The sequence below is a fragment of the Macaca nemestrina genome, chromosome X (assembly GCF_043159975.1).
Source record: "Macaca nemestrina isolate mMacNem1 chromosome X, mMacNem.hap1, whole genome shotgun sequence".
In the NCBI taxonomy this organism is placed as follows: Eukaryota; Metazoa; Chordata; class Mammalia; order Primates; family Cercopithecidae; genus Macaca; species Macaca nemestrina.
This window is the reverse complement of record NC_092145.1, coordinates 91,002,884-91,029,746: the sequence shown is the minus strand read 5'-3', so window position 1 is coordinate 91,029,746 and position 26,863 is coordinate 91,002,884. Positions and strand designations below refer to the sequence as shown.

The 26,863-nt window shown below is 43.1% G+C and overlaps 2 protein-coding genes across 15 annotated transcripts in view; both read right to left on the bottom strand.

The window, feature by feature from the left end:
* Positions 1-26,863, bottom strand: part of LOC105476714 (Cdc42 guanine nucleotide exchange factor 9) — a 179,866-nt gene that overhangs the window by 95,598 nt on the left and 57,405 nt on the right. For 2 of the 14 annotated variants that reach the window (XM_011732903.2, XM_024791227.2), the window contains exon 1: positions 26,518-26,657. The exons of 6 other annotated variants lie outside the window; for them this stretch is intronic. Coding sequence is in view for 5 of the 8 variants with exons in the window: in XM_011732901.2 (XP_011731203.1) it covers positions 26,507-26,515 (9 nt within the window). In the remaining 3 variants the exon portion in view is untranslated. Of the gene's footprint in view, positions 1-26,506; positions 26,658-26,863 lie in introns of those variants that run through there. 6 more of the 14 variants (XM_011732901.2, XM_024791226.2, XM_011732907.2 and 3 more) reach the window with 5 other exon arrangements.
* On the bottom strand, positions 561-26,863 carry LOC139360631 (uncharacterized). The gene is made up of 2 exons (XM_071088446.1): positions 26,507-26,863; positions 561-12,497 (listed from the first exon to the last, which is right to left on the bottom strand). Exon 1 carries the CDS (start codon positions 26,861-26,863, stop codon positions 26,684-26,686), a length of 180 nt encoding a protein of 59 aa, XP_070944547.1. The 3' UTR covers positions 561-12,497; positions 26,507-26,683.

Sequence of the window (26,863 nt, the reverse complement as noted above, 5' to 3'; positions counted from 1 at the left end):
ATATCTTACAGATGAGGTAGCTGAAGCTCAAAGAAGTTAAATAATTTGCAATTCACACAGCCAATAACTATTGAAGCCATCATTCCATTACAGGCACAGTCTGGCTCTAGAGACTCTGCTCTTAACTTACAAACTATTCTACCTCTGGGTCCCAGTTTCTTCACATATAAAATGGGGATAATTCTACTCTACCATCTGCTTTGTAGGCTATAAAACACTGAACTGAGAGCTGACAGGTATATGCATGGAGGTGAGAGGAATGCTAATCCAGAAGGGATTAATAGCTGTGTGGGGCTTCTGTGTTCTCTCCTCACAAACACAAGCAGGAGCAAGGGGATGTTCCCCCTTCATCTTCTGAGTTGTTTTTAAAATGTAAACTAAACTTAACCAGGAAATTGGTTCCAAATCTTCCATTTGAGTACAGAATTAACTTTTAACTTGCTACAATTTTTTTTTTAAATGCACTTTGCTCTGCTCATCCATCTTCCATCCAACATTCATTCACTGGGCTCCTACTGTGTGTGGGGATCTGCTCGCTATGACTCAGTTGCAGTCCTTACCTGAAGAACAAAGGGTTTCCAGGTACCAACAATGCTTTCCAGCAGGATGCAAAGGTGGTTTTATGGGCAGGCAAACCTACCTTCAATTCTGGGCTTTACTACTTTAGAAAGTAGCAATGACAACAGGAGGTGAGGAATAGAAGGGGAGTCAGAGAGAAAAACTTAAATGTAATTGTCAGTATGTAATTATGACATCTAAGAGTACAGTTTCACAAAAGCCAAAGACAAGAGTTTCTAATTATACAACCTTGGGTCTCAGTTTTTTCATCTGCAAAATGGTGGTAATGATGTTTGCCTCACAGGCAGGGTTATAGAGAGGGTGAACTGAGAGGGTGGATATACAGTGCCTGGCATGTGCTGGCCTAGCACGAGACTTCAGAGAAAGGAGGTTGATTATACATGGGCATTGGGCTCTAGAAAGGTTTTGTGTGGCAATGAAGATAGCCCTTAAAGAATGGGTAGGATGGTGCCAAATAGAGAAGGAAAGGGAGGGGCATTTGAGGCAGAGGAATGAGATTAAGCAAAGTCTCAGAGATGAAGACTGGGAAATGTGATGGTCAACGAGTAGTGGAGTTTGGAGAGAGTAGGGTTGGGAAAGGGGAGTGGAGGGAGTGATGGCTAAAAAGGTAAGTGAAGTCATGTTTGGAGGACATTGAATCTAGTTTGAGGAAAAGAAAAAGGTCAAAGTTGATTTTTGGGTGCAAACGTCAACTAAAGCATAGGGTAAATTAGAAGGAAATATTGGCTTGGCTTGGCTTTGCAGGAGAAGAGACGACAAATTTTCTCTTTAAAGTATTAAATATGGGGGGCCAGCAGGACACCCAGGTGGGTGGGAAGCTCAAGAGCAATTAGGGTATATATACAGGTTAGGGAATCAATGGCCCAGAAGAAATTGTGAAAATCAGAGTTTGCCCTGGAAAAATGTGCTAAGAAGTCCAGAAGCCTTGGGAAATCAAGATTTATGTTTAAAGATGGAATGTGAGGTAAGGAACAGAAAAAGAGCTACACAAACAAAACTAAATGAAGCTGTTAGCACATCATTAGGATACAAAGGAGTATGATCTCTCAAACTCCAAGACAAGAGTTTCAAGCAGCAACAGCTCATCAACATTATCAAATGGTACAGAGCTATAAAAAGAAAACCAAGAAAAGGCCATTTGGGAGTAGCGATAGCAGGGATTATATTCTCTATTCCCAAACTGGTTTATATTCCCCTCCCTGCCAAAATCCAACTGTTACCATCCTTCATCTTGCAAGCCTATCATAAAGCCAGAAGATGGAGCAGCATCATTCTAGAAAGGTACTCAAAGAGCTCTGAGCCTTAGGACAGTAGTACTGTGGCTTCTAACACAATAATTCCCAATCCCCAGGACATTTTAGAGGAAGCACTAAATATAGGGTGGCTCTTGCTCAATCTTACAAGTGAGGGGGACACATAGTGTTTCCCACTCCCACATCAACGAAACTTTTGGACATGAATAAGAGGATGGGGAGGGTTAAGAGTCCTGCATTATGCTTAAAGACGGAATAGGGTATTATTTCTTTGTATCCAGATTTCTGAAGACAATCCTAATATCAAATATTCTATCTAATTGCTCCCCACAGTAGATACATCTGTTATCAGCTGTCATGTGCCTTGATTTTTAACCTAGAAATATGATTGCTATACCCTGGAAGAACTGGGAATCTGAGATCTAAGGCAGGTCTCTGTGACCAAAAAAGGCATGTGTGTTTGCAGTGAGCTTGGGGTGGCCAGTGGACCCTTTCATTGGGAACAAAAGAAGAAATGGAAAAGACAGAAGGAAAGTAAAAGAGTTAGAAAGGGAAGGAGGAAGCAAGAGAAGCTTACACTTGAAGAAAACATACACTGGAAACTGGATAAAGGGCTATCTTTTGTGATTTCAACCTCTATAATTCTCCAACGTAAGCATTAACATCTCCGTTTTTACTGAAGATAACTTGTGATATAAATCAAGTAGTCCACGGTTACCCAGTTAGTAGATGGTGGAACAGATTTGAATCTCCAGCTGGCCTTACTCTACAGCTTTGCTATTTGCCAGTCCCCCAAGGTACCTTCAAATGGCAGGGAGGGGGACCAACTCACCCTGTGAATGACCTAAAGGTCAATTCCTCAGAGGGCTTGTTAAAACACAGGTTGTTGGGCCGCATAGGTCTTGAGAATTGATTAGGTAGGTCTGAAGTGCAGCTTGAGAACCTGCATTTCAAACAGATCCCCAGGTGATACTGATGTTGCTGGTCTGGGAATCACAACTGGAGAACCACTGCCCTAATGGACTTTCCTAGTGTAGGCCCTACCCTTGCCTCTTCTGATGCCTCATTCTTCACAGATTTCCCCATGCCACACCAAATGTTGTGCTCCCTGCCTCCAGCACTGCCTGCCTATCTCCAAAGCCTTCCTCAGTGGTTGGTAAATGTCTGAAAAAGAGTATTTGGGGTCATGTAAGGAGCATGCCCAAAGTCAGGCTGTGTTAACACAGGAAAAAACTTGGGATTATGGCTGTCATCCAGTCACTTACCTACAACTTCTTGTTATTCCCCTCTAACTCAACAGCACCACTCCCAAAATAGATATTTAATTAGTTTTGGTGGCTGTCAGAAATATTAGTGTTTTAATAATAAGAAGCAGAAGGGAATTAATATTAATATATTAATTAATTAATATTAATTAATATTAATATTAATATATTAGTGTTTTAATAATAAGAAGCAGAAGGGAATTAAAAAATGTGAACTTCACATGTTGTATGGAAAGCAAGTATGCCAATTGCCATGAAGGTAGATGAGCTGGACCTGCCTTCCAAGAAGCTTCATAGGAGGAAAAGTAGGGACATGATGGGGGTTTGCCTATGAGGTTTTCTCAGTTTGGTGTCTGCCCATATCCTCCCAGAAGGCCCCCTTCTCCTTAACAGCTAAACTTGGAGAAGAGCAAATTATTTTCCCTTGGTCCCTTAAGCATATCTAAAACAAGCTGAGATTTTATGCCCTCTCCTGAAAAAGCTAGATCTCCTTTTAATACAGCCTTGTAAACACTCTGGCTATCTTGCCCAAAGTGTTGAAGGATAACCATCCTCCCTATTTTTGGAAAGGTGTGAACCAGGCTGCCCCAACAATAGCTACGAGGTACCACAGTATACAGCAAAGACTCAGATTGGCTATAGGAAGAAAATCTGCCAGTAACTCACCAAATGATCTTGGACAGGTCCCTTTCTCTGTCTCAGCATTTTTTTTTTTTTTTTTTTTTAGACAGAGTCTTGCTCTGTTGCCCAGGCTGGAGTGCAGTGGTGCAATCTCGGCTCACTGCAACCTCCACCTCCTGGGTTCAAGCGATTCTCCTGCCTCAGCCTCCAGAGCAGCTGGGATTACAGGCACCTGCCACCACACCTGGCTAATTTTTTGTATTTTTCATACAGACAGGGTTTCACCATGTTGGCCAGGCTAGTCTCGAACTCCTGACCTCAGGTGATCCACCTGCCTCGGCCTCCCAAAGTGCTGGGATTATAGGTGTGAGCCACCATACCCAGCCTGTCTCAGTTTTTTTACATGTCAAGTGACAGACTGGAACCATATAGATGATCTCTCAAGTCCCTTCCAGCTCTGGTATTCTACTGAGGCTAACAATTACTCTGCAAAGGACAGAGATTTCATTATTGCAGCGTATTTCTCCTCACCCTTCTTTGTGCTTGATAGGATGCTTTTACCGCTTTCTGCTCAAAAAAAAAAAAAAAAAAAAAAAAAAAAAGAGATTTTTTTTTTTCCTGAAGATAACTCACTCAAGCATTGCCGGCAACAGTCAGACTATCTGGGAAAATTGAGAAATGGGCTTCCCACTTAAACCCTTGACTGCCGCATTCAAAAGTCAATAGGGACCTTTGCTTTTTGTTCTCTCCACTTAGTTCTTCAGATAAATCATCCTTCTCATGACATCAGTTCTCACTCACCTCCAGTCCTATATTTCCTACTGCCTGCTCCACATTTCACTGGATAGTCTGCTACCACCTCCAATAAAATGCAAAATTCATCATATTCCCCCATTCTCCCTCCTTCTCAATTTTTCCCATTTAAGGAAAATCTTCTGGGCTTGCTATTTCTTTCTTCTAACCGGCTTCCTTGGCCCCTACAGGTCTGTCCCTTCCTCAAGCTATGCCTTAATGATGCAAATCTTAAAGCATTTTTGCTAGTATCACTCCTCAAGCTCAAGAAGCTTCAGTAACTCCCCACTCTCTCAAAGCTCTCCTTAATCTAGCCTCATCTCTGGATCCAACCTTTGCCTCTAACAAGGCAGGGGTTTTCTATCACTCTTGCCAGAACGAGTCTCTTGCATCCTTCTCATGACATCAGCTGTCACTCACCTCCAGTCCCACATTTCTTACTGCCTGCTCAACATTTCACTGGATGGCCTGCTACTGCCTCCAACAAAATAATGATCAATCCTACTTCTGTGCCTCTGATTTGGCCATATCCTTAGCCAATGGTTACACGTAGCGACACTGGAGCCAGGCTGCTTCTTCCTAGCTGTATGATTGTGGCCAACCTACTCCTTAATCCCTTCTCTGATGACTCCAGGCTGTATCCTCTCTCTCTCTGCCTCTTTCAGTAACCTTATCTACCTAGGATAAGGAGAAAATGAAAATTTGGAAGAGTTATTCAAGTTGTTGACTAGAGTATTATTCTTCAAATAACCAGAGTGTACACTTCTAAATGATAGGTCTAAAACATAAGCTTAATCCATAATGAACAATTTGTATACTCCATCTAAAGTTCTGACTTGAGTTCTAAAAGCAAGCAAACTCTGAGGCAGAACACAGCAATAGAGTAAGCCTCTCTGTCAGGTGGCAGAACAATCTATGGGGCCAAGGAAATTGTTTACATAATATGTACCCAGCTGCCCTATATGCCAGGCAATTGTTGCCAGGATTTATTGCCAGGTGGCTTCTATGGAAGGCCAGTTTTTGCTAAACATCTGTACAGGTGCCCAATGATCACCAGGGAAAGAAACAGAGATAGATGCTAGGTAAGAAAATTCCCACCATGAATATCAAAAACATCCCAAGAGTTGCCTTTTCTTTTCCTCAGGTTTTAACATTTCGCACTTGTTTCCAGTTTCAATGTGGTTGTTGCTATTGCCCATAAGTAAATAATTTCATTTCTTGGCAGAATAATTAATGCACTCAAGTGATAATGACTCTAAATGTGCTGAATGGAAGTATGTAAATATATTTTTTCATGACACAAAATCATCTTTTTCCTAATTTGGGTGTGTGATTTGTGAGTCATCACACATCAGCTTCCTTCAATATCCCATTATACCATACAGTTTTCACTTTAATAAAATGAAAGATCTACTGTTCAGCCACACCTGGCAGACACAAAAGGTAAGCCTATATAGGGGTCAGCCTTGAGCAAGACAGACCACCTGATCTAGAGTTCAATATGAACAGTGGTCATAAGCCAATTCACACTTTCCAGGACCTTTTAGGACATTTTAGCTTGGGAAACCCAGAGAAGCCCCTTAGAGCATGATGCCATCTGGAATATTTTCTCATTGAGGCTAATAACAAAGAACAGCTTCTTCCTGCACTTCTTCCAAAGGAAGTTAAAAGGTGATCTCTGCTCTAATGGTGACCCAACAGATGAGAGAAGGGTTGTTGCTTGCTTTTCTGGACCTTAGCAATAGATGGTAAGAAACCCAAGGCAGTAGCTCAACCAAATGGGCTTAGGAGTTTCTGAAGTGAGACCCAGCTGCTGCCTCAAAGTTCACAATGTTAAGAACTTGGTCTTGTTGAGAGAATGATCCCCTTTAAAGAAAATGCAGCCAAATGGGCCAAGGATTGCACAGATCAGAGAAAGACATGTTTCTAAATGACCAACCTAGATGATGTTGGCTAGAGAAGGTTCTATACTACAACAACTCCCAATCTGATAAACATTAGCTTGTATCTCCAAAATGTCTTGGAAACAGGAGTAATTGTCAAGTTATTCTGGGATATTTTGGCCTGACTCAAGCACTTCTGATGCATTATGCCACTGTTTCTTAATGTGAGGTTCACAGACCCCTGCTCAGAACCACCCTAATATTTTTATTAATAACAAACAACCAGGGTGATTCTGAATCACATGCCACATGGAAACCAACTGTCTTAATCTTTCTGGGACTAGAGAGTTTATATTACAGGAATTTCCCCTTACTGCACTGCGCCACTCAGAAGAAACCAGAATCTCTGGAACTCCAACTCTAGGCTTATCCTTCTTGTGCTAGATTCCAGAAAGTCTGAGGAATTATGGTGGCCTGTCCGAGAGGATTTCTCCCAGCCTGCCTTGAGAGACTATATGCTTCTGCTCTGTTCCACCCTCATTCCTGTCCAAACCTTCAGGCACTGAAGCTACCACTAGTTCTAATAGAAAGTCCTAGCAGCATCTCTCTATGCTATAATCTGGAAGCAATTTCCTAGAGCTGTATTAAATCTCCCCAAGGCAACCTCCAATATTCTAAGAGACAAATGGTTAGTAAAAATAATAATAATGGACTTAGCAATGCCCTCTCCAAGAGTTCCTGAGTCAGAACATGCCATCTCAAGCTTGAGGTTACCCTGACCTTCACCCATCTGTTGAGCCAGCTTGGGTCATATACCCAAAATGTTCCCGCCTTGGGAGTCATGCTCGTCTTCTTGGACTTGGTGTGAATGCTGAGCTCCAGCTACCCACTGGAATCTTTTGTTGCCTTACTACCCTGAGATATGGGAGCTGACCAGGACAAGCCTAGGGAATATGCAGGGATGCTCTAAGAGCCACAAATCCCTTAGGCGACCTAAACTCATCTTAGAGTCTGCATCTGGGTTCCTCAATTTCTTCATGTAGTCCCCTTAGGACCAGTCCTGGGAGCTTTAACTTTTCCTGGACTATGACTTGAAGCCAGGCCTTGGAGTTTTCTGGGCAGGGGTGGGCTTCCTTTGTTTCCAGAAGGTAGGAGGAGGGGAACTACATGAAGAATCTGTCCTCCATGCCTCCCACATGCATGGTTCTATACTCAACACCACAGGCAGAGGGTGGGTGGGCAACGCAGAGAGAAAAAGGGAACATCATTTTTTATCCATTTGTCAGATGTCGTGTTAAAGTCTTGTAGAGAAAGGAGAGCGGAAGGTAGGGGGAGGAGCAGGAGAGGAGATAGGTTGGAACTAATGGTCCTAACGTCATTAAATGTAGCCATCTGGTTTACAGTGGCAAGAACAGGAACAACATTTAGTTAGGAGCACTGTGACCTGCTCCTATATCTAGAGATGAAACAGGAAAAATAAATACATTTCAATTAACTGAAACCACCTTCAAGTCTGCTGAGCATGCCCAGCAAGGAAATAGGCTTGCAAAACCTCTAGACCTTGGCATGTTTCCAAAGAGAATGTAAGTATCTCCTAGGGAGTTTTTACAGCCTAGAGACTACATCTACATTTAAACAGCCCATCAAAAAGTGGGAGATAGTTTCCAGTGGTGCAATGATTTCCCTCTGCCTATTGGTTCACTGTGAGAGAAAAGACATCCAGCCAAGGCCAAGGCACCTAGCAATGCCTCTAGTCCATGTCAGAAGCCTTTTATGCTCAGGAATGGAGTATGTTCTCCTAAAAAAGTCTAGCCCAGTCCTGGATGAGGAAGTGGCAGAGGGATTCAGTGAGCAGCCATTGGATCAGGCCCCAAGGGACTCAAACTGGCTGAGCTGGCTTCCCCTCAGACATTGTAACCAAAGACTTAGCCAGAGGGATACAATGACTAAACCTAGGCTGCCAGAGAGGACAAAATAGAAGCAAAATCATACACACCCTCAAAGCTCAGGAGGGATGGCACCAGGTCTGTGTCTACAGGAAAAGTGGTTGTGCTTGTAACAAAACAATGTCAAGTAGGTTTGCTAAACTTATGTAAGGAAGCATCTGCCAGTCTGGGTTAGGTGAAAGTGGTGGGGGTAGAGAAGGGAAGGAAACCAAGGCAGCTGATAGAGGGACAAAGCATCTAGTAAGGTGTCAGGGCTTGAACTCCTTTTAACTGTCTCAGCTCAAGAGCCCCTTCAAAGGCAGTGGATTCTTATATTCAGAGTTGGTCAGGATTGGAGATTTCCAAGTAACTAGTTAGCACACCTAGTTCAGTCCTCCCTTTCTTACAGGTAAGAAAAATGAGGCTCCAATGAGAAAAGTTTCCTAAGGCATCAAGTTAATTAGCAGCAGAGCTGCCAAGATTAGAAACCAAGCCTATAGTCTTAGAAGAATGGTAGCCAATAGTTTTTGGATCATGTACCTCTAACGTTAAAAACAAAAATACAAACATTTAGCTATTCTTGTCACAAAAAAGTAATTATGTGAAATGACAGATATGCTTCACTATAGTAACCATTTTACTATCTATCTATATTACAACATCATGTTGTAAACCTCAAATATACACAATAAAATTTATTTTTTAAAAAAAACAAGAAACACCTATTCCAATATTTAAATACTAATGCAGTATGTGTTTTATTTAAAAAAAAACTCCACAAAATAGAAATTAAATAACAATGAGATTAACAATTTAATATATAAAGAACTAATATTTTCTCCCTCACTTTGGAGGTCACTGCTTTCAACATTTTCTGGTGCTTTTCTCTCCCACTGCTCTATAGATATCATCCCTTCAATACTACAACCAGAACCTGCCTTTCCCTCCCTGCTTAGGGTCCCAAACAGGTCTGACCCTGAAGATTAAAAGATAAGAACACTTTAGTATGAAGGATGAGTAAAGATACTTCCAGAATCTCCCTCACCACCAGATGTTTTTTGCTAAGGAATCTCAAATTCAAATTCACACTAAAATGCAAATGTCAGTAATAAAAACTGGGATGGGAAGAATGAGCTCCAGGTGTAGCTTGATTCTGGACTTGCTATATGAACTTGGGCAGATTCAGCTCCTCTCCGAGCCAGTTGCATTAAATTATTTCAAATGGAAAGTTGAGGTCATCTTTGATATATGCTGCTGCTTTGCTTCTAAAAACAGGTTTTGACAGGGGTGGGGTAGCCCCCCCCAAAAAAAAAAATGAAACAAGGACATCAGGAGAGGGATGGGGTGGAATAAAAAAGGTCAGAAGACAAAACCTGAGTATTTCAAATTTTTGCCATGGGCTATCCCCCACTCAAAATACAACTCCAGTACAGGGATGGCTTTTGGGTTCACTGGCAGAAGGAAAAACACTGCCTCTTCCACCCATTCAGACCACTGGGTTCAAGCCACCCAAAGTGTCTATGAAAATATTAAGTAGCACTTCTTCCATCTGTTCAGAACATCACAATTGCTAAGTTGGCTTCATATTCATGAGCTCAGTAGATCCTGCCAGAAATCCTGGGGATAAGCAGAGTGGGGATGAGTTGTTCCATTTTAAAGGTAAGGAAACTAATTCCTGAAAAAAGGAAGTTACCCAGCTATCCCAGGAGCACAGAGGCCAGGAGAAAACCTAGATCTACTGTGCATGGTCCAGTGAGGTTTTTTTCCTAATAATAAAAAAAAAATGGCTAACATTTATTGAATGCTTACTATATGTCAGAGACAAATCTAAGTTTTTACACATAATAACTTGTTTGATCCCTAGTTTAAGATAAGGAAACCAAAGTTCAGAAAAATAATGAAGTAACTATTGAAGTTCATGGAGCCAGAATCCAAACCTGAACCTAGACAGTTTCATTCTAGAATCAGTGCTCTTAACCTCTATTTTCCACGGCACATCTTCACATCCCCAAAAGGTGAAATTCAATGAAGTATCAAAGAATCTCCAAGGCACAGCAAGGTGCAGAACAATATGTGTTGTATATTACCATAAAAAAGAGAAAGAGGAATATATTCATATTTGTTTATACATCCACATAACATTTTTCTGGAAGGACTCATTGGTGGCCTCTGCAGAGGGCAGGGGGTGGGAGAGAGACTTTCCACTGTGCACTCTCTTGGACCTTTCGAATTTTGAACCATGTGAATATATTTCCTATCCAAAAATAAAAATTTAAAAATGAGATATCTATGGTCAAAAGAGATTAGGAAACTGCATGGCTACTTCTTGGCAAGGCTGAGCCAGCTAATCTTTTCCTATTCACTTCTGGGCTCTCAAATTTGAAGAAAAGTAGTTCCTCTCCCTGTTTTTCCTGAAGCACTGCATTCCCCCCACCCCACTTCCCCGCCCCACTGCTTATCCAATCCCACAGAAGACATCCCTCAAAATGACTACTGTAGTCATTTTGGAGGTTTGAGCAGCAAAAGTGAAGATTTGTACAGATTGGATTAGGCTCCCACAGCTGGTCAGTGAAAGATAGGAAAATAATGCATCAGCAGCAATACAAATGAAGACAGAGACACAAAAGGCCTTTTCCTCCGATGCCTACCCCTCAAGGCCTGAGCTCATCAGATTCTTCCATCTAGGCTCAGAATAGCAAAAACAAGCAAGCTAGAAAGACTCCAGGAAATCTGACTGAACACAAGAATCTGTGGCATACAAAGGAAAATCACACTAAGGGAGAAAAAGCAAGCCCAGATGGGTTTTAATGTCCCCATTGAGGCCAGGTGAAATTCAGCCCAAATGGTCTCCAGAGACACTCCCAGTTTTGGTTCTTGGATTATTTCCATAATCTTATCCCTCAACTGTTAGCACAATCCTCCAGAGATCAAGGCCCTCAAATATATTTCCTTAGATCCCTTTCAGCCGACCCCTTAGGCAGGTCAGAGGTACTCAAAAAAACTGTGAGGAGGTGGGGGTGACCAAGGTGGATTAAGTGCCTCCAAGAATCCTCTTATTGTCTTGAAGTGGCTTAAACCGGCAGAAGGATTGCTCCTCACAACAGCCTAACATCTCCAATTCTTCACTGCTTCCAACATGCAGGAGACAGTGGGACATGAGCTGCTGTGGGAGGGATGAAAAGTAAATCAGTGTGTCTCTCTTGGGCAAGCAGGGAAAGTGCTGGGTAAAGCTGAGCCCCAGAGAGCTGTTTGTCAGAGAAAAATCTAAGTTTTTATATATATTTACTTAAGTAGCCTCTGGCAGCTTCCTTTAGCACTGGAATTCATTGGTGGCAGCCCAGGGCCAGAGTACACTGGGTTGGGAATCTGAAGGCATGGCTTCTAGTACTGAATCCACCACTGCCTAATCCTGTCACCTCAGACTTGTTTCTCCTTTCTCTGAGCCTCAGTATTCCCATTTGTAAAATTGATATAATAATGGCTTAAAAGAACAGTATGGGGAAGGGGTAGAGAAATAAAGTGAAGTTTCTCAATTACCTCCAAACTATGTGTAATTACAACCTGGATGAAATCTTAACAATCCAAAGAGCAGGAATACAAGTTCAACATTTTACAAGACACTTTTCACATCCTATGTCACAATGAAGTCTTGCGCTTAAAACTCCTATGAGAGACTACAGTTAAGCCCATTCCACAGACCAGAAAACTGAGGGTCAGGAGAACTTTGCCCACAATATCCGCAGCAAGGGGAAACTTGAACTACATAGTGCCTGACCTTCTCCCTCTCAGTAAACCAGATAAAATGGCCATGAGCACAAACACTTACAAACAGTATTCTCTTAGAGCCAGAGCTGGCACTCTAGGCTGCCTCCTCTGGAAGGTGGCAGGTACAGGTGACCTGGCCTTGCTTTCTAATTTAGGAAGAAATCCCTGCTCCTGATGCCTCCCCTTTGCTCATTACCTAAGAGATTCCTAAGGAACCAAAGCTACATGACCACCTAAATGTTGCAAATCTGTTTTTTTTTCCCAGAATGACTGACCTGGCATTGAAAATCATCTGTAGAGGTGGGGGTAATCTCAGCATAGCTTTAACCAGCCTGACTCCATGAGGGTGTCTTCTCTTGGCTCCTTTTTGTGGCCTTTTCTGTCTACAGCTACTCCAATAGGAGTCAGGTCCAACTGTTGGCAGTAATTGAATCCAGTTTAGGGACAATGATGATGCAGCTTTATGCATGGAGAAAAGTGTATCTTCAAAACATCTTCTCAACTCTTAGCCTAGCTGAGCCTTTCCATCATCTAAGGGCAATACTGGATGTTTTATAAATAAAACAAGTAAGACTCAGACAGCAGAGGGGAACGTGACTGAGACACACTGTAAGAGGCAGAGCAGCAACTGAAACTCATGTTTCTTGACCTCAAAGCCAAAGCTGAGAAATGGGCATGAGGCTGTTATAGTTAATAGTAACCCAACTGAGGCTCTGAGGATGCTGCTCCCAGGCAAGCCTGGTATTCCCCAGCTACCTGTATCCGTGCTTCCCACCCTTCCCTAAGACCCAATCTAGGGCCCTGTCTTTCCAGCTTCAGCCTTTGGTACCAAGGACCACAAAGGCTTCCCCAGGACACCATGACCTGGTTTCCAGCTTGAGGAACTCTAAAAATAGCAGGTCTTCATTAGTGGGGCCAGATGGCCCAAGATGCTGTGCCTAGGGGCTAGGTTGTGGTCATTAAGGATGTGGCTGGTCTCAGGCCACCACTAACCCAGGAGAGGGTGGGCCACTGCCCAAAGGCATCTCCTGCTTATGCATCCTACCACTTCCGCTCACATGCTAACAACCACAATTTAGATATATTTACTCTAGTCCAGGTTGTTATTTCATTCCCAAGAAAGATGAACTTTAATATTCAGTGACTTTAGGCCTTCTGGGACATTGCTTCATAACCATATCACTCCACAATGGTTTGTAAGTGAACTGGGGGATGAAGGAGTAGGCTCAAGCTTTCTGCATTGATCAGTCCCAATTTGCGTTTTCCATTCTTCTGCATCTGCCTATTAACTCACATCTGAGGGCTCTGCTCTGAACCCTGTTTACCTTACAGAGACTGCTACAAAACATGCCATCTTGAACATCCATTTTATTACTGAGCTTACTGCCCTCTCAAGTCTAATTTCAAGGTCAAAGGAGAGCCAGAGCAAACTTATGGAGGCCCACCAGCTGGGACCAGTACCCTGTCATGCCCACTTAGAAGAAAGTGACAGCTGGCTGGCCCTAAGGGAAGGACGTGTTCTGCGTCAAAATGTGTCCCACAGGGCTGTGTGGAGCATGTGGATATGTCCCATAGGTGTGTTCAAGTGTGACTCAACACTCAAGTGTGGAGTGTTGTTTGCCCAAGTATGTCTTTAGGAGTGTGTATCTCAGGTACAGAAGTGCATGTCCTGGGTAAGAGTATATCTGAGAGTGCATCTCAGCATGCCCCATATATATGTGGGTGCACAATTGTGCCTTATATGCATCCATGTGCATTCACACATGCAGATGTGCACAAGCATCCCTCGTGTGTGTTCCTGTGTGTGTATCCTGCCTGTGCTGAGAATGTGCAAGTGTGAATATTCCTCCCATGTTTAAACGAATGTGTGTTCCAAGTGTGTTAATGTGAAAATATGCTCCAGCTGTGTGTCCCATGTGTGTCCCAAATACAGCCTATGTGTCTGAGTATGTGTAAGTGTGCATCGCATATGATCTATCATGTATGTGTATGTGAAGGTACGGGCATAGAGCATGGATAGACAGCAAAGCTGAATCAATTTTCTTCCCCATCAATTTGTTTCTAACAGCTTTCCTTCAAGTCTGGGTCAATCTGCTCTTAAGCAGCACAAAAGACCTGGGTTCAAATTTCATCTCTGTCACTTCCTGAATGTGGTAATCACAGGTGCTTTTCCCAGGAGGCTTAGCCACCCTTCATTCATCTAAAGAGCCTCATAAATGTAAGGTAAATTAGCCAATGGCTGAATAGAGAGAATGGGTGAAGATCGAGGACAAATTCTGAGACTTTGGGCAAGTTCCTGTCTCTCCTTAGACCTCAGTTTCCCCAGCAGCACACTGAAGGAACGAGCTCAATGCATGGGTTCCTCTCACCGTTACCCAGTCACTTATCAGCTAAAGTACTATGGACAAACTCTCCTCCCTCCTCCCAACACCACAAAGAACCAGTGTGTAGATATGTGCATGTGGATTAGCACCTGCAGATGTCTCATCCCAGCTAGGCTCTCTCTAACCCTCAGCAAGCTATTGGTTGTCTCCCTATTTCTGTCATTCCACACTCATTTTCCCAGTGGCCTGAACCAACTGGAGTAAAAGCAATGGCATACAATCTCCACCAAAGCCCAGGCAAAATGACATGTATTTTATCCAAATCACTCTTCTCCATCCTTTGTGATGACCACAGACACTGGTAATGGTAAAGAGCCAGCTTTTAGGATCAAGGCCCAGTCTTTAAGAACACGGCCAGATAAACCCACAAAAACATCCAAACTAAGTAGGTCACAAAAGACTGCAGAATCTGGGGCCACTTTTCTTCATTTTGAAAGGCCTTTCATGTATCCCTGGACAATATGATATCCAGATGAATTTATTGTAGATCCAGTGGATGCACCAAAGTACCAATTAATGGTTCAATGCCAACCTATCCAGTTATCCAGTTGCATCTGCCTACTTCTTTCTTCTATCTTGATTAACTTTTGTAAAAATGCTTAGAGCCAGGTGTGGTGGCTCACTCCTATAATCCCAGCATTTTGGGAGGCTGAGGTGGGTGGATCACTTGAGGTCAGGAATTTGAGACTAGCCTGGCCAACATGGCAAAACCCCGTCTCTACTAGAAACACAAAAATTAGCTGGGCTTGGTGGCACGCAGGAGAATTGCTTGAACCTGGGAGGCGGAAGTTGCAGTGAGCTGAGATTCCACCAGTGCACTCCAGCCTGGGTGACAGAGCAAGACTCCGTCTCAAAAAATAAACAAATAAACAAAAAACAACAACAAAATACTTAGAAGCAAACTACAGAAGGAATCTTAATAAATGGCTTGCCTAGAGACACTTGGTACTGGTGAGTTGGTAATATCTAACTCCATATGCTATGTTCTTCCTAGCACACCACTGACTTTACGATACAGTACTGACCCGAGTCAATCAAAGCAATTCTCTGAGCTTCAATTTCCTTAGCCATAAAATTGGGAAAATAATCTTGGCTTTGGCCACCTCATAGTGTAATGGAGAAAACAACATGTGTCAGGAGCAGAAGACTATATAATAGTCTTTATTTTCTTGTCCTGTCCCCAGATCAGTGAGATGTTTCCAAACAAAATAATGCAAGTATAAGTGAAGATAATGCAAATATAAGTTGATTTGTTCTACACAGCTCATTGGGCAAGAACCTGCAATTTCTAAAGCAATTTTTGATCATATCATGAAAACTCAATAATCCACACAAATTCTAGCCAAGGATCTAGAGGACAGAATTGTTTTTTAATTGCCATGTCCCTAAGTGGTTTATGGCTTGATGGACTTAAGAAGGTGCTAAATAAAAACACAATTCATTTTCGTTTTCTTCCAAGTCCCTCTTTTAACTTTGCAGGAGATGAGGAGAGAGAAAGTTAGTCTGCTATTCATAGCAACACGTATGTGACTGCATGGGAAATGGAGCTTGGGATAAATAAAAGAAAGCTTATTTAAAAACAACAACAACAACAAAAATCAAAAAACAAAACAGTTTTCCACCAAGCACCCAAGACATGGGTCAGGTCACAGGGCCTTTCTTCTTCCAAGGGAGAGAAGTAAAAAGAGTCCTCCAAAAATGACAGAGAGAAATGAGGGACAGAAACAATGGGATTTGTTCAAGGTCACACAGCAACTGACTTCACATTTGTACCTCCATTTTACTCATGTGTACATCTTTCATTCAACCAAACCTTTATAGAGGGCTTACTGAGTGTCAGGCCTCCACTGGGACAGTCATCCACAGATAATTTCTGCCTGAACTGAAAAATAACAAACTCCTAGTTCTGTGACACTTTGCTTTCCATCACACCACACAGGTTTCCCCAAACAACCCTTGAAAGACCACAGTGGCTTGCACATCTTGTAGGTCCAGGAATTCACATCCTTGCCAGGCAATGTTCTAATTCCAGCACTACTATAAATGTACCACATTTCCTTGGGCAAGTCCTTTTCTTCTCTAGGCCTAGTTCCCCAGCTTCCACAATGAGGAGATTAGAATCAGGACAGCTCCAGCACCTCTTTTTCTAGAAAATATAGCTAGCTGCCTGCAGTGACTTTAAGTGGCACTATAATTTCCAGAGCTGAAGCCCAGAAGGCCAGGCTGGAAGCAGCTATGTAACAGTAAGTCTTTGAACATTCTTTTTCTCACCTGTGAAATGGAGATAATCTCAGCTCTACCAGCTTCATAGGGCCATAGAGAAAATCAAGTGAGATGATGTACAAAACCCACTGAAAAGCCTAAGACTGTTCAAGGGGAGTAGTCAAGAACCAAGTGAATATCCACTAGCCCCAGTTGCTTTCCTCTTAATCCAAGTAGAGTGTAAGTCTTCCCATGCAGTTCAGTCTAAATTTACAAGACATGCACCTCAGCTGGTTGCATGCTCCAAAGGAAATTAATAAATCCCTCCACTCCCTTTGGGTCCTAAGCACAAAGCAGTCTCATCATTTTGCTTTTTTCTGAGCTCTCCTGCCACGCAGGGCTTATCAGAGCCCCTCCTAGAGATGCCTAGCTCCTCCTCTGCCTCTATCCCAATGCCAAGGCACCTACTGCCCAGCCTTCTTGCCATCCTGCACAATTCACAGAGGGAGGAGGGAGAGAGTAGGTGGAGGAGAGGCTGTGGGAGGTTCAGCTAAAAGTAGCTACTGCCTTTAGGCACCACACTCTGAGGGGGTGGGGGGTGGGCTCTTAGTACATCCTTCCTGTAGCCAGCTGGGCACGGAGGTGCATGGCTTTCCTTTCTCTAATGAAGGCAGGCAGGTGGAGAAATCAGCTGCCAAAGCCATTCCCAGAGCTGGCTATGGATGTGCAGTGCCGGCCTCCTCTGGGCCCTGAGGGTACATGGCCACTCACAGGGCTGCATCTACTGCTCTCTGCCTCAGGAGAGCTAATGTGGCCTTCAGGAGACTCTGTGTTCCCCTCACCCCCATCCCACTCCCTGGAACTTCAAGGACTACTAACAGGCCTGCTCCCCCTCCAGGAGGTTATATAATGCTCTTGTTCTCCCAGCCTCTTGTCAGCTTGCTTTCTCCAACCAAACCTGAAAGAGCATTCAGGTCTCTGATCCAGCCAAAGGAGCATACAGCCAGAAACCTATAGGGCAGGTAGCAAGTTACAGCAGGCAAGAGCCCTATTTAAAGAATCAGAATCCCAGAACCATCACTGCAACTTTGGACACGTCCCTTTCCCCTCCTGTGCCTTAGTTTTCTCACTTGTAAAAAAAGGAGTGGGGGCAGTGTGTTGTACTAGGCACTTTAATATCTGCCCCTATGTGATTCTCTGTAAATCCTGGCCACTTAAATGAAATACCCACCCCCATCACACAACACCATCCAAGGGTTCCCTATCTCCCCAAGCACTATGGCTGGACTTGGCAGAGCCATCTCCACTCTTCTAATTCCAGTTCCTCTAGTGACCAAAATCTGCATAGGCAAGATGATTGCCTGGAACTTTAGACTCTGTCCTCCATACCTGCCCCATGCCCATTTCAACCAGACAAGCTGTGCTTTTTCCTGTTTTATATAGAAGCTTCTGGCTAACATTCCATTTGAGAACATGGCTCTTTTACTGAAACCACTCTCACTTTAGTGACATGGAAACTGAGACCTAGGTGGGAAGGGCCTTGATCAAGATCTGGCAGCAAGGTAGGTACAGAGCCAGGGCTTAATCCTAGGGCTCCTGAGGCCTTTTCTTTTTTCTCCTACTGCATGTCTGCCTTCCATATGCTATCCTTCTGCCATGCATGTACAACTTTCCTTCTTCTCTGCTACCAACACTCAAACTTGGCGCTCAAAGATCAATGCCCAATTCCCATCAGGGGCCTGGAACTAGCACATAAGAGTGATAAGGGCAAGAGAAAAACTGGCCTGAACACATCCCTCTCTAAACCTTTTTCCTTCCTCCACATTGCCCCTTTTTGCTCCTTTCTTCAAAGCTTCCTCCTGAATACTGCTCTATGTCAGTAAAACCCCTTTAATTCTCAGAGTTATGACTGCATCCTGACCACAGAGTCCACTATGCGGGCTATACCAGAAGCACTGCAGAATGTTTGGTATCAAGACGCCTTAGAACTACCACTACCACTAGTCACTACCACTACCTGTGTGACATTGAGTAAGCTGCTTAATCTCTATGAGCCTCACTTTCTTAACTAATTTTAGGTTTGAGGAAGAAGCCCGTGAAATAAATAGGAAACCTCATTTGTTGAAATTCTTATTAATAGAAGTAGTATTATTAACCAAGTGAATGGCTACTTAAAGTACTGCAGGAAGGGGCTCTGAGCTGTCAAAGCAATCCATCTTTTTCAGACCTATGAGACTGGTTCTATATCTATGAGAGGCAATTCTCAATTATCCATATGAGATATTTCTTTAATAAACAGAATCCCAAACTGGCACACCCTTGCTACTCAATTCACTGTACCACTTCCTTCCCTGTTTGGCAGCCAGTGCGCGTTCATACAGTCTCCTTTCCTGCTTGGCAGCCAGTGGGTGCTCAAAGAATACAACCTAGGTTCACTTGTTCTAAAAGAAACCTAAGCCAAGTATAATTAAAAAGGCAAAACTGCTATCCTTAAAACCATCCTGTGTATTCTAAACCTGCTAAAATGGATCTCTGGATTACCTGCAAGATTTAAATAATATCTGTACTCGTGTTGATCACAAAATAAGCACATATTGTTGGAGCTAGAAGAAATCTTTGAAGTCATCAAATTCACCCATCCTTATTTTGCTGATGAAGAAAACCAAATTTCAGAGGAGAGAAGTAATTTGCCTGAGGTCACTAGTAAATGAGCAGAATCTTCCCCATCATGATAGCAAATGTGTAGGAACTGAATTTTTTTTATTCCTGAAGGGTTCAAACCATCTCACAGCTGATTATTTTAAATACAATTAGGTCTCCAGACTACTCATTCCCTAGGGTTGATTCCTCCTTTTTAGAGTGAGCACAAGCCCCTGGAACTTATCAAGGCCCCCACAGTCCTAGAATAAAATCTCACCATCTGTGAAGCTTGCCTAGTCACATGTGTGATAAGTCAGACAGACTGAGCTAACATTTCCTATGAAGCATTCCATAGCAGTCATTCTCACCCCTGGCTGAACATTCCCATCACCTCAGAGAACTTTTAGAAAAATATTGATGCCAGGAAGCCACTACGACCAACTCAATCAGATCTCTCCCAAAGATTCTAGGAATTGTTGTTACTCTTAATATTCCAGGTGATTCCAACGTGCAGCCAGTGCTGAGAACCACTGGGTTAATGGAAACAATTAAGTAAAACAACAAGAGAAACATACACAAAGAGTTTCCGGAACTCTTTGAGCACAAAATATATTCTGTTTTAAAGCTAAACCCATTATGTCCTGCTTTTTCAAAGAGGAGAAAGTAATACACAGAAACTACAGTTGTAGTACTGACCCTCCGCCAAATTCTGAACCCAGTTTAGAAACATTCGCTTTGTAGGCACAGAAAGAAAACAAGAAGCTCTGGAGCCCACAACCAGATTTACCATGAGTAAGAGGCCAAGTAGCTTATACTCCCTTTTCTGATGGGGCTATCAGTTTGGCAGATGCTTGCTAAGAACCTAGCATATCTTGATGCCCACAAAGCATACAACAAATCTATCATGCTATATTATTCACATTAACACCTTGGTAGGATAAATGCTAGCACAGCCAGGTGCAGTCTGCACTGGTTGACCAGATACATACAAAAATTAACATGTCCCAACTCCAAGAGGGGCTCTGGTGAGGTGACAGAAGAGCTAGCATTAATCATATCATAGTAAACATTTCTTTGAATCAACAATTCAAATGACATTTATTCAGTGTTCAAATAATGCAATGCTAGAAGAGGCTGCTAACCTGTTGTGTGACATGAAGAAAAAAAAAAACACCTCCCAAAGGCTAGAACAATAGTCCAACCAAACAAAATAGAGTTTAACTGATGCAGTGCTAGAAGGGACTGCTAATTTGTAGCACAGCATGAAGAAAAAAGTTTAAAATCCACAGAAAGCTAGAATAATGGACCAACATATTAAGACAAAATGTAGCAAATTTGGTTCAAAAAACCCTAAAGTGGCCAACTTCACAAGAGAGTAGAGGACTGGACTAGACAGGAAACGGTTTGGACCTACATGCTCAAAGGCTGAGTCTTAACCCTGGCTGCACATTTGAATCACCTTGGGGAATTTTAAATTAAAAAATAAATAAATAAAGCTCCCTGGGATCTAGTCCATGAAAATTAAATCAGAATCTCTCAGATAGGGGGCCTGGCATGGGTATTTAAAAAAAAGCTTCCCAAGTGATCTGAATGTTCAGTGAGGGTTGAGAATCAGTAGAAGGCTGCATTATTAGACATTTCACAGACAAAACAAAGTTCTTTTGCACTTGATCTCAGTCAGGTGGCACCTAGAGTAGCATGAACAGTTCTGGGCAGCACATTTTTAAAGAAATATAGAAAAATAAGTGTGCTTCAAAGAGAAGAACAATTGTATGAAAACTACAGTTCCTTCAAAACATTCTGTATTTTAGACTTCAGCAATTCACACTGGCCTTTCACCTTGAAGATCCCAAATAGTGAGTTTTCATAAAACTAAATAGAACTCATTAATGTATATTCAAGACAAAAAAGGCATTTTATTGAATGAAAATTCTGAGCAAAAGTGCTATACAAATGAAAGTTATTTAAAAGCATTAAAAACGTGAGTAGCTGAGGAAGCTAGTATGACTTCAGGGATGACTCCCAAATCTCCCTCCCTGCTTCCTTCCCTTTCCCTTTCCCTTTCCCTTTTCCTTCCCTTCCCTCCCTCCCTCCTTTCTTCCTTCTTTCCTTTCTTTTTTTGTGATGGAGTCTCACTCTGTCACTCAGGCTGGAGTGCAGTGGCACAATCTTGGCTCACTGCATCCTCCACCTCCTGGGTTCAAGCCATTCTCCTGCCTCAGCTTCCCGAGTGGCTGGGACTACAGGCGCGTGCCACCACGCCCGGCTAATTTTTGTATTTTTAGTAGAGACAGGGTTTCACCATGTTGGCCAGGCTGGTCTCGAAATCCTCACCTCAGGTGATCCACCCGCCTCAGCCTCCCAAAGTGCTGGGATTACAGGCGTGAACCATTGCGTCAGGCCCTCCCTCCCCACATTCAACATCACACTACCTAGGAATGACCAACTCTGACTCTCCTCTCTGTTTGAAAGGCAGACCCACTCCCATCCCAACAATCTTGCTGACCCTTACTTTCCTCATCTGTAAAACTGGGAATAACAATCATCTCTACCCACTTCACAAGGCTGATGTGATGCTCAAGTTAGAAAGGGTGTGAAATTCCTGCGTAAACTCTATAGGCCCATGCGCTGATAAGGAGTTATTAGTATTGTCATTACTGGACTGCTTCCTGAGGCTTCTCTCCCCTCTAGGTTCTTCCCCTTCTAGTTTTTCCTCTTTGTACTTTGGTGCTAGAGCAAAGTACAATAAACTAAATACTCTACAGAGCTAGATCCACCTAAGACAGAAGGAGACACTCTGGGCAGATACTGGAGAAGCTAAACTTTCATCAAGGATTCTTGGAAAGCCAGAGACTTGGTTGGCCTAGAACAAGTTGCAGAGCTGGAAATAAGAGCTAGAGAGTCTAAGATTCCCCTCCTCCATTCCATTTCTTGGGGCAAAGCCACTGGAGCTAGATCCAGATGCCTTGTAGGAGGTCTTCTGAGGAGGCAGTTATTTTGGGAGAAAAGGCTCAATTCTTACATCCCTGCCCAGAGCAAGCACTCTGCAGGCCAAGGGACCAGAGGCTGAGATGGCAGACAAAGGTTAAAGAGGAAGACATGCTTTGTTACCATCCCTCAAACCACCAGACTGTGACCTCTGGCTGCTCTCAATCTGGGCCTTACCTCAAGGGCAGAAGAGCACCTCACCTACAGCCTTGTTGGAATCTTTCAGCTCCCTAGTAGCTGAATCACACACACACACACACACACACACACACACACACACACACACACACCGGTGGGTGAGAGTCTCTGAGCCAGGGTCCAAGCCCTGTTCACCAGCTCCATTATCAAACTTGCTCTTTCAACTTGTCCAGCCTCCCCCGTCAGAAACTACTACACCAAAACCACAGAAAGAAAAATTCCCAAATTCTATAAAGCTAGGCTGATCAGGATTCCCCAAGCCACAGACAAAATTGGGGCACACTGCACAAGCACACTGCAGGTTCTGACAGATGGAGGCTGTCTCAATGGAAGAATGCTGTTCAGTTTGTTCCCACCAAGATATCACTTCACCCCCTCCCTGATGCAGCCAAAAGTCAGGGTGAAAAAATTTGTTTTTTCAGGGCCTGCAGAGCTTCTGGCACTAAAGCTAGGCAGTGAAATGGCACAGTTAATCTTAAGGAGATGGGACTGACTAGAAAGGAATTTGAACCCAGGAGTTTTCTAATAAACAATCTCATAGCTGGATGAGGCTAGGCTGTATATGTCTGCTGTGGACATGTTTCCGAGGCATTTGCGGGAAATGGGGATTCTGTTCTTTCTTTGTTCCCTCCCCAAAAGCATCTCTCCAAGTCCCGCTAGGCTCTAGCCCTCTTTCTCTAGAGTCACTGGTGCCTGGGCCTTTAAAGGGTGGGCTCTGGAGCCCAGTGGGTGCTCAGTGATACAGGGGTTGCTAGGATACTAGTAGAGGGCATTTTCTTTAATTCTTTGATGAGGATCCGGGAGCCAAAATCCCTAAGCTGGGATTTTGTCCCTCCTACATAGCAAAAGCTTATCCTATACTCAAAGGGGCCAGAGAGGAGGGAATGGAATGGAGGAGCTTTATTGGGAAAAGTTGGGACAAATCAGAGAGGAAAAGTCCTCTTGTCTTTTTTACTTCTCACCCATTTACAGTGGGGAGGTGGGAGGAGGAGGTGGTGTCAGGGGTGGGAAGAAAGGGAGAAGGAGAAAGATTAAGAGAGAAGGCAGAGGAGGAAGGAAAAAAGAAGACAAGTCAAAATGCATAGGGTTCCACTTCTCTGGGCTGCATTTCTCATTTTCTCCCACTCTTTTTTTGCTAGAGAAAAATGTCCTCACAAGTCTGAAGGAGAAATGCCAAACCTTTAGGATTCACACAAGTAAAAAGTCACACTGCTACCTTTTGTTCTCTACTCTCAAATTCCCTTCTGGTTGCTAGATGGTGGCCTGCCATCTGGCTAGCAACATCCCTTTATTTGCCTGGAGACAATTTTAAAAGCGCTAACCCATTTCAACAGCTAAATTACTAATGGAAGGGCTCATTCAAGACAACTCCTTAGCCTGAGGGGTTTTAGGTGGTGAAAAGAGGACTGGCATGGGTGATACCCATCCATCCCAGCATTTGTGAAATCCTTATAGGTCCTAGAACAAGGAGGCCATTCAGAACTGTGGAACTCAATACCGTCTTTCCTCATTCCTACCACCACACCCCGCATCCACACTCAGGAGTGTGCTCCCCCACACACCCCACCATGAACATACTGCCACACACCCTACACACATACATTCCCAGAGGCTTTCTGCCAAAGGTCTGTCAGGCTCACAGAGGATAAGGTATTTCATGACACTACTTAAGTCATAAACCGAGATCAAAGACTAGTCTCAGAGACCCCTGCTCCCCTTGGGGGGAAAAAAGTCAAAAAGCTTTCCCTTATTGTTGTCCCAGTTTCCTTCCCAAATAACTAGGCAAAAAAAATCCCTTAGCTTAAACTTGTTATCCAGGCTCTACTACCAGATATCCTTCCCCTCCTCCCACCACCCTTTTGATTAACATTTTGTTTTCCTTTTCACCTGTCTTTCCAGTTCATCTCCCCCCACGCCCACTGACTTCAAGTGTCTAGGGGTCATAAAATCATAAAATGCAAGAACTTGGAGGTCACCTAGTGGAAGCATCCAAAAATGCCAATGTTACTGGGAATCTCAAACCCACCGAGGAGGAAAAAAAGTGCCCAAGGTCAAACAGCTGCTGAATGGAAAAAACAAAAAACAAAACAAAAAAAAAACAGGTCTGCAGCTGCCCAGCAAAGAGCCATTCCCCACTCTCCAACACTGTATCAAAACAAAGTGCCCAGACAAGATATAAGCTTACTTCAAATAATACACTGAAGCTAAGGGGAAAAAAAAAAAGAAAACTCACTAAATTATCTTTGCAAAGAAATAGGTTCTCAGTTCCATCCAGGGGGTCTCCACAAACGGATCAAAGAGTAATTAATAAGAATCAGTGCCAGCAAACTTCCCAGATCATGTTTACACCATGGTACTAATCTCATAAAAACCTCAGCTTCTCACCCACACCAAGTCAAGGATAGCATGCTTTGAGGCCCCAAACCCCCTCTGACGCCATTAAATAATACTTTCTGGGTCCTGTGGCCAAGACAATTTCAAAGGCCCTCTTCACAGCCCCTCTCCTTTCAGAATCATTTCCAAAGAGACTGGAAAACCGGACATGGAACTTGACAGCATAATGACAGCAGATTTGCACATCAGACATGAACAGCCACCCACATGGGTGGAGGGGGAGCATGTGTGTAGATGTGTATGTGCCCTGATTCACTGCTATAATACATGAGCCATAAATGGCATTATTTCAAGCCAGGTAAGCAATGGAATGGGGAAGGCCGGCCTACATTAACAGGGGAGAAAAAAAAAAAAAACGCAAAAAAACAAGTGTTATACAGACTAGCATCGCAGACATTTCTTTTCCTGGCTCTGCCAAGAGCTTTCTCAGAGGAAACAGAAATATAAAAATAATAGCAATCGCAATAATAACAGAAACCACCACTACCATCTGATACAGACAAGCAGTCATATCTCAAACTGAAATGTCGCTTCCAGCTCATGTTTTCCATGCTCTCATCCCTTTCCATCTAGACATTTTTGGTTTTTGGTGATCAAATTTAGCACCAAAATTTGGTAACTCTTAATTTAGCACATTACAGACTTTCAGTTTGTTATGGGACTGTTTCAATTACAGAGACCTCTGATCTTAAAGTAACAAACAAGGGAGCAAACAATAACATCACCACTTTCTCATCAACCTTATCAAGTTATATTTAAAATGTAGTTCAAGAACATCATTGCAAACGAGATTACCCCAAAGGAGCCATATCCAAATACTATTATTCCCAAGGTGAATAAAGAGCTGGGTTCGTGTGTGTGTGTGTGTGTGTTTGATGAGACAGACAAAATCCCCAAACTCAAATCCAGGGCTACAATCTTTGGGAAAGGGAGCCCAAATAGCTCCTGTCAAAGTCCTCTCTTGCCAGTTCAAAAAATCAGAGAATGCTTTTACATACTATTTCATGATTCCAAAGACACTAACATTTTAAATATCTTAAAGCTTTAAGGTTCAAGAAGTGTTTTAAATGTGGCTTCTTTCAAAATTGAACCCTGGAGAGCAAATTGAGATTCAAAGGACACAGTCACCAACTGCCAGCACAACAGACCCGTGTCACTTCCCAAATTCTTGCTGCTCATTAGAGACTAAAGAATCATTTTCCCTAAATCCATTCCTTGCATCGATTATTTTCTCTCTAAATATCCAGTGCAAAGACTGTCTTTCCCACGATTGCAAATATTCATCATGCTCTTCCACAAACGCTTTTCCCCTCAAACAAACCCAAATGCACTCCTGATGGCAAGAGAAAAATTTTGACTAAAATTCCCTGATGGAGTTTAAAGGTAGTCTTCAAGGAAATGAGTTGAGAAGACACCACAGACTGCAAAGCCACTGTTTAAGGACGCAGAGCTTGCTCCATGAACGCCACATAGATTAAAAATGCACACACGCATGCACACTTAAATAAAAAGCATTTCTTCATCAACAATTTCACTCAAGCAATAGGCAACTTTAAGAAGGCACGGGCATTCTTAAAAGACAAGACACGACAAAAGATTTAGGGAGAGATAATATACCAACGTCATACATATCACAGCGAGGCCATGTTGAAGCTCAAAACGTTTTCCCCCCTGAGTAAGAAAGCTTGTTCTTTCTCTCTCTTTCCCTGTCTGTCTGTGATTTTTTTTTTCTCGGTGGCTCTCGGGATGAAATCAAAGCGAGAGTTCGCGACAGCTCAGGTGGCTGGACTCCATTCAGCGCGTTCCCAGGAAAAACATGAGTATGACATTGACAAGCAGGAGGACTACAATCACGGCAAAAACGACTACAGTTTGCACATCCAGGGTCATGGTGCAATGCAGAACACTGTAGTGTTCCAGGTGGGGGGCCGGCAGATTGGGAGATGTCAGTCTCTGTTCTGTCAGACTGTCCAT

Excerpts from the sequence above, each read along its gene's own strand:
- LOC139360631 (XM_071088446.1), bottom strand. The coding sequence starts at position 26,863 with ATGGACAGTCTGACAGAACAGAGACTGACATCTCCCAATCTGCCGGCC.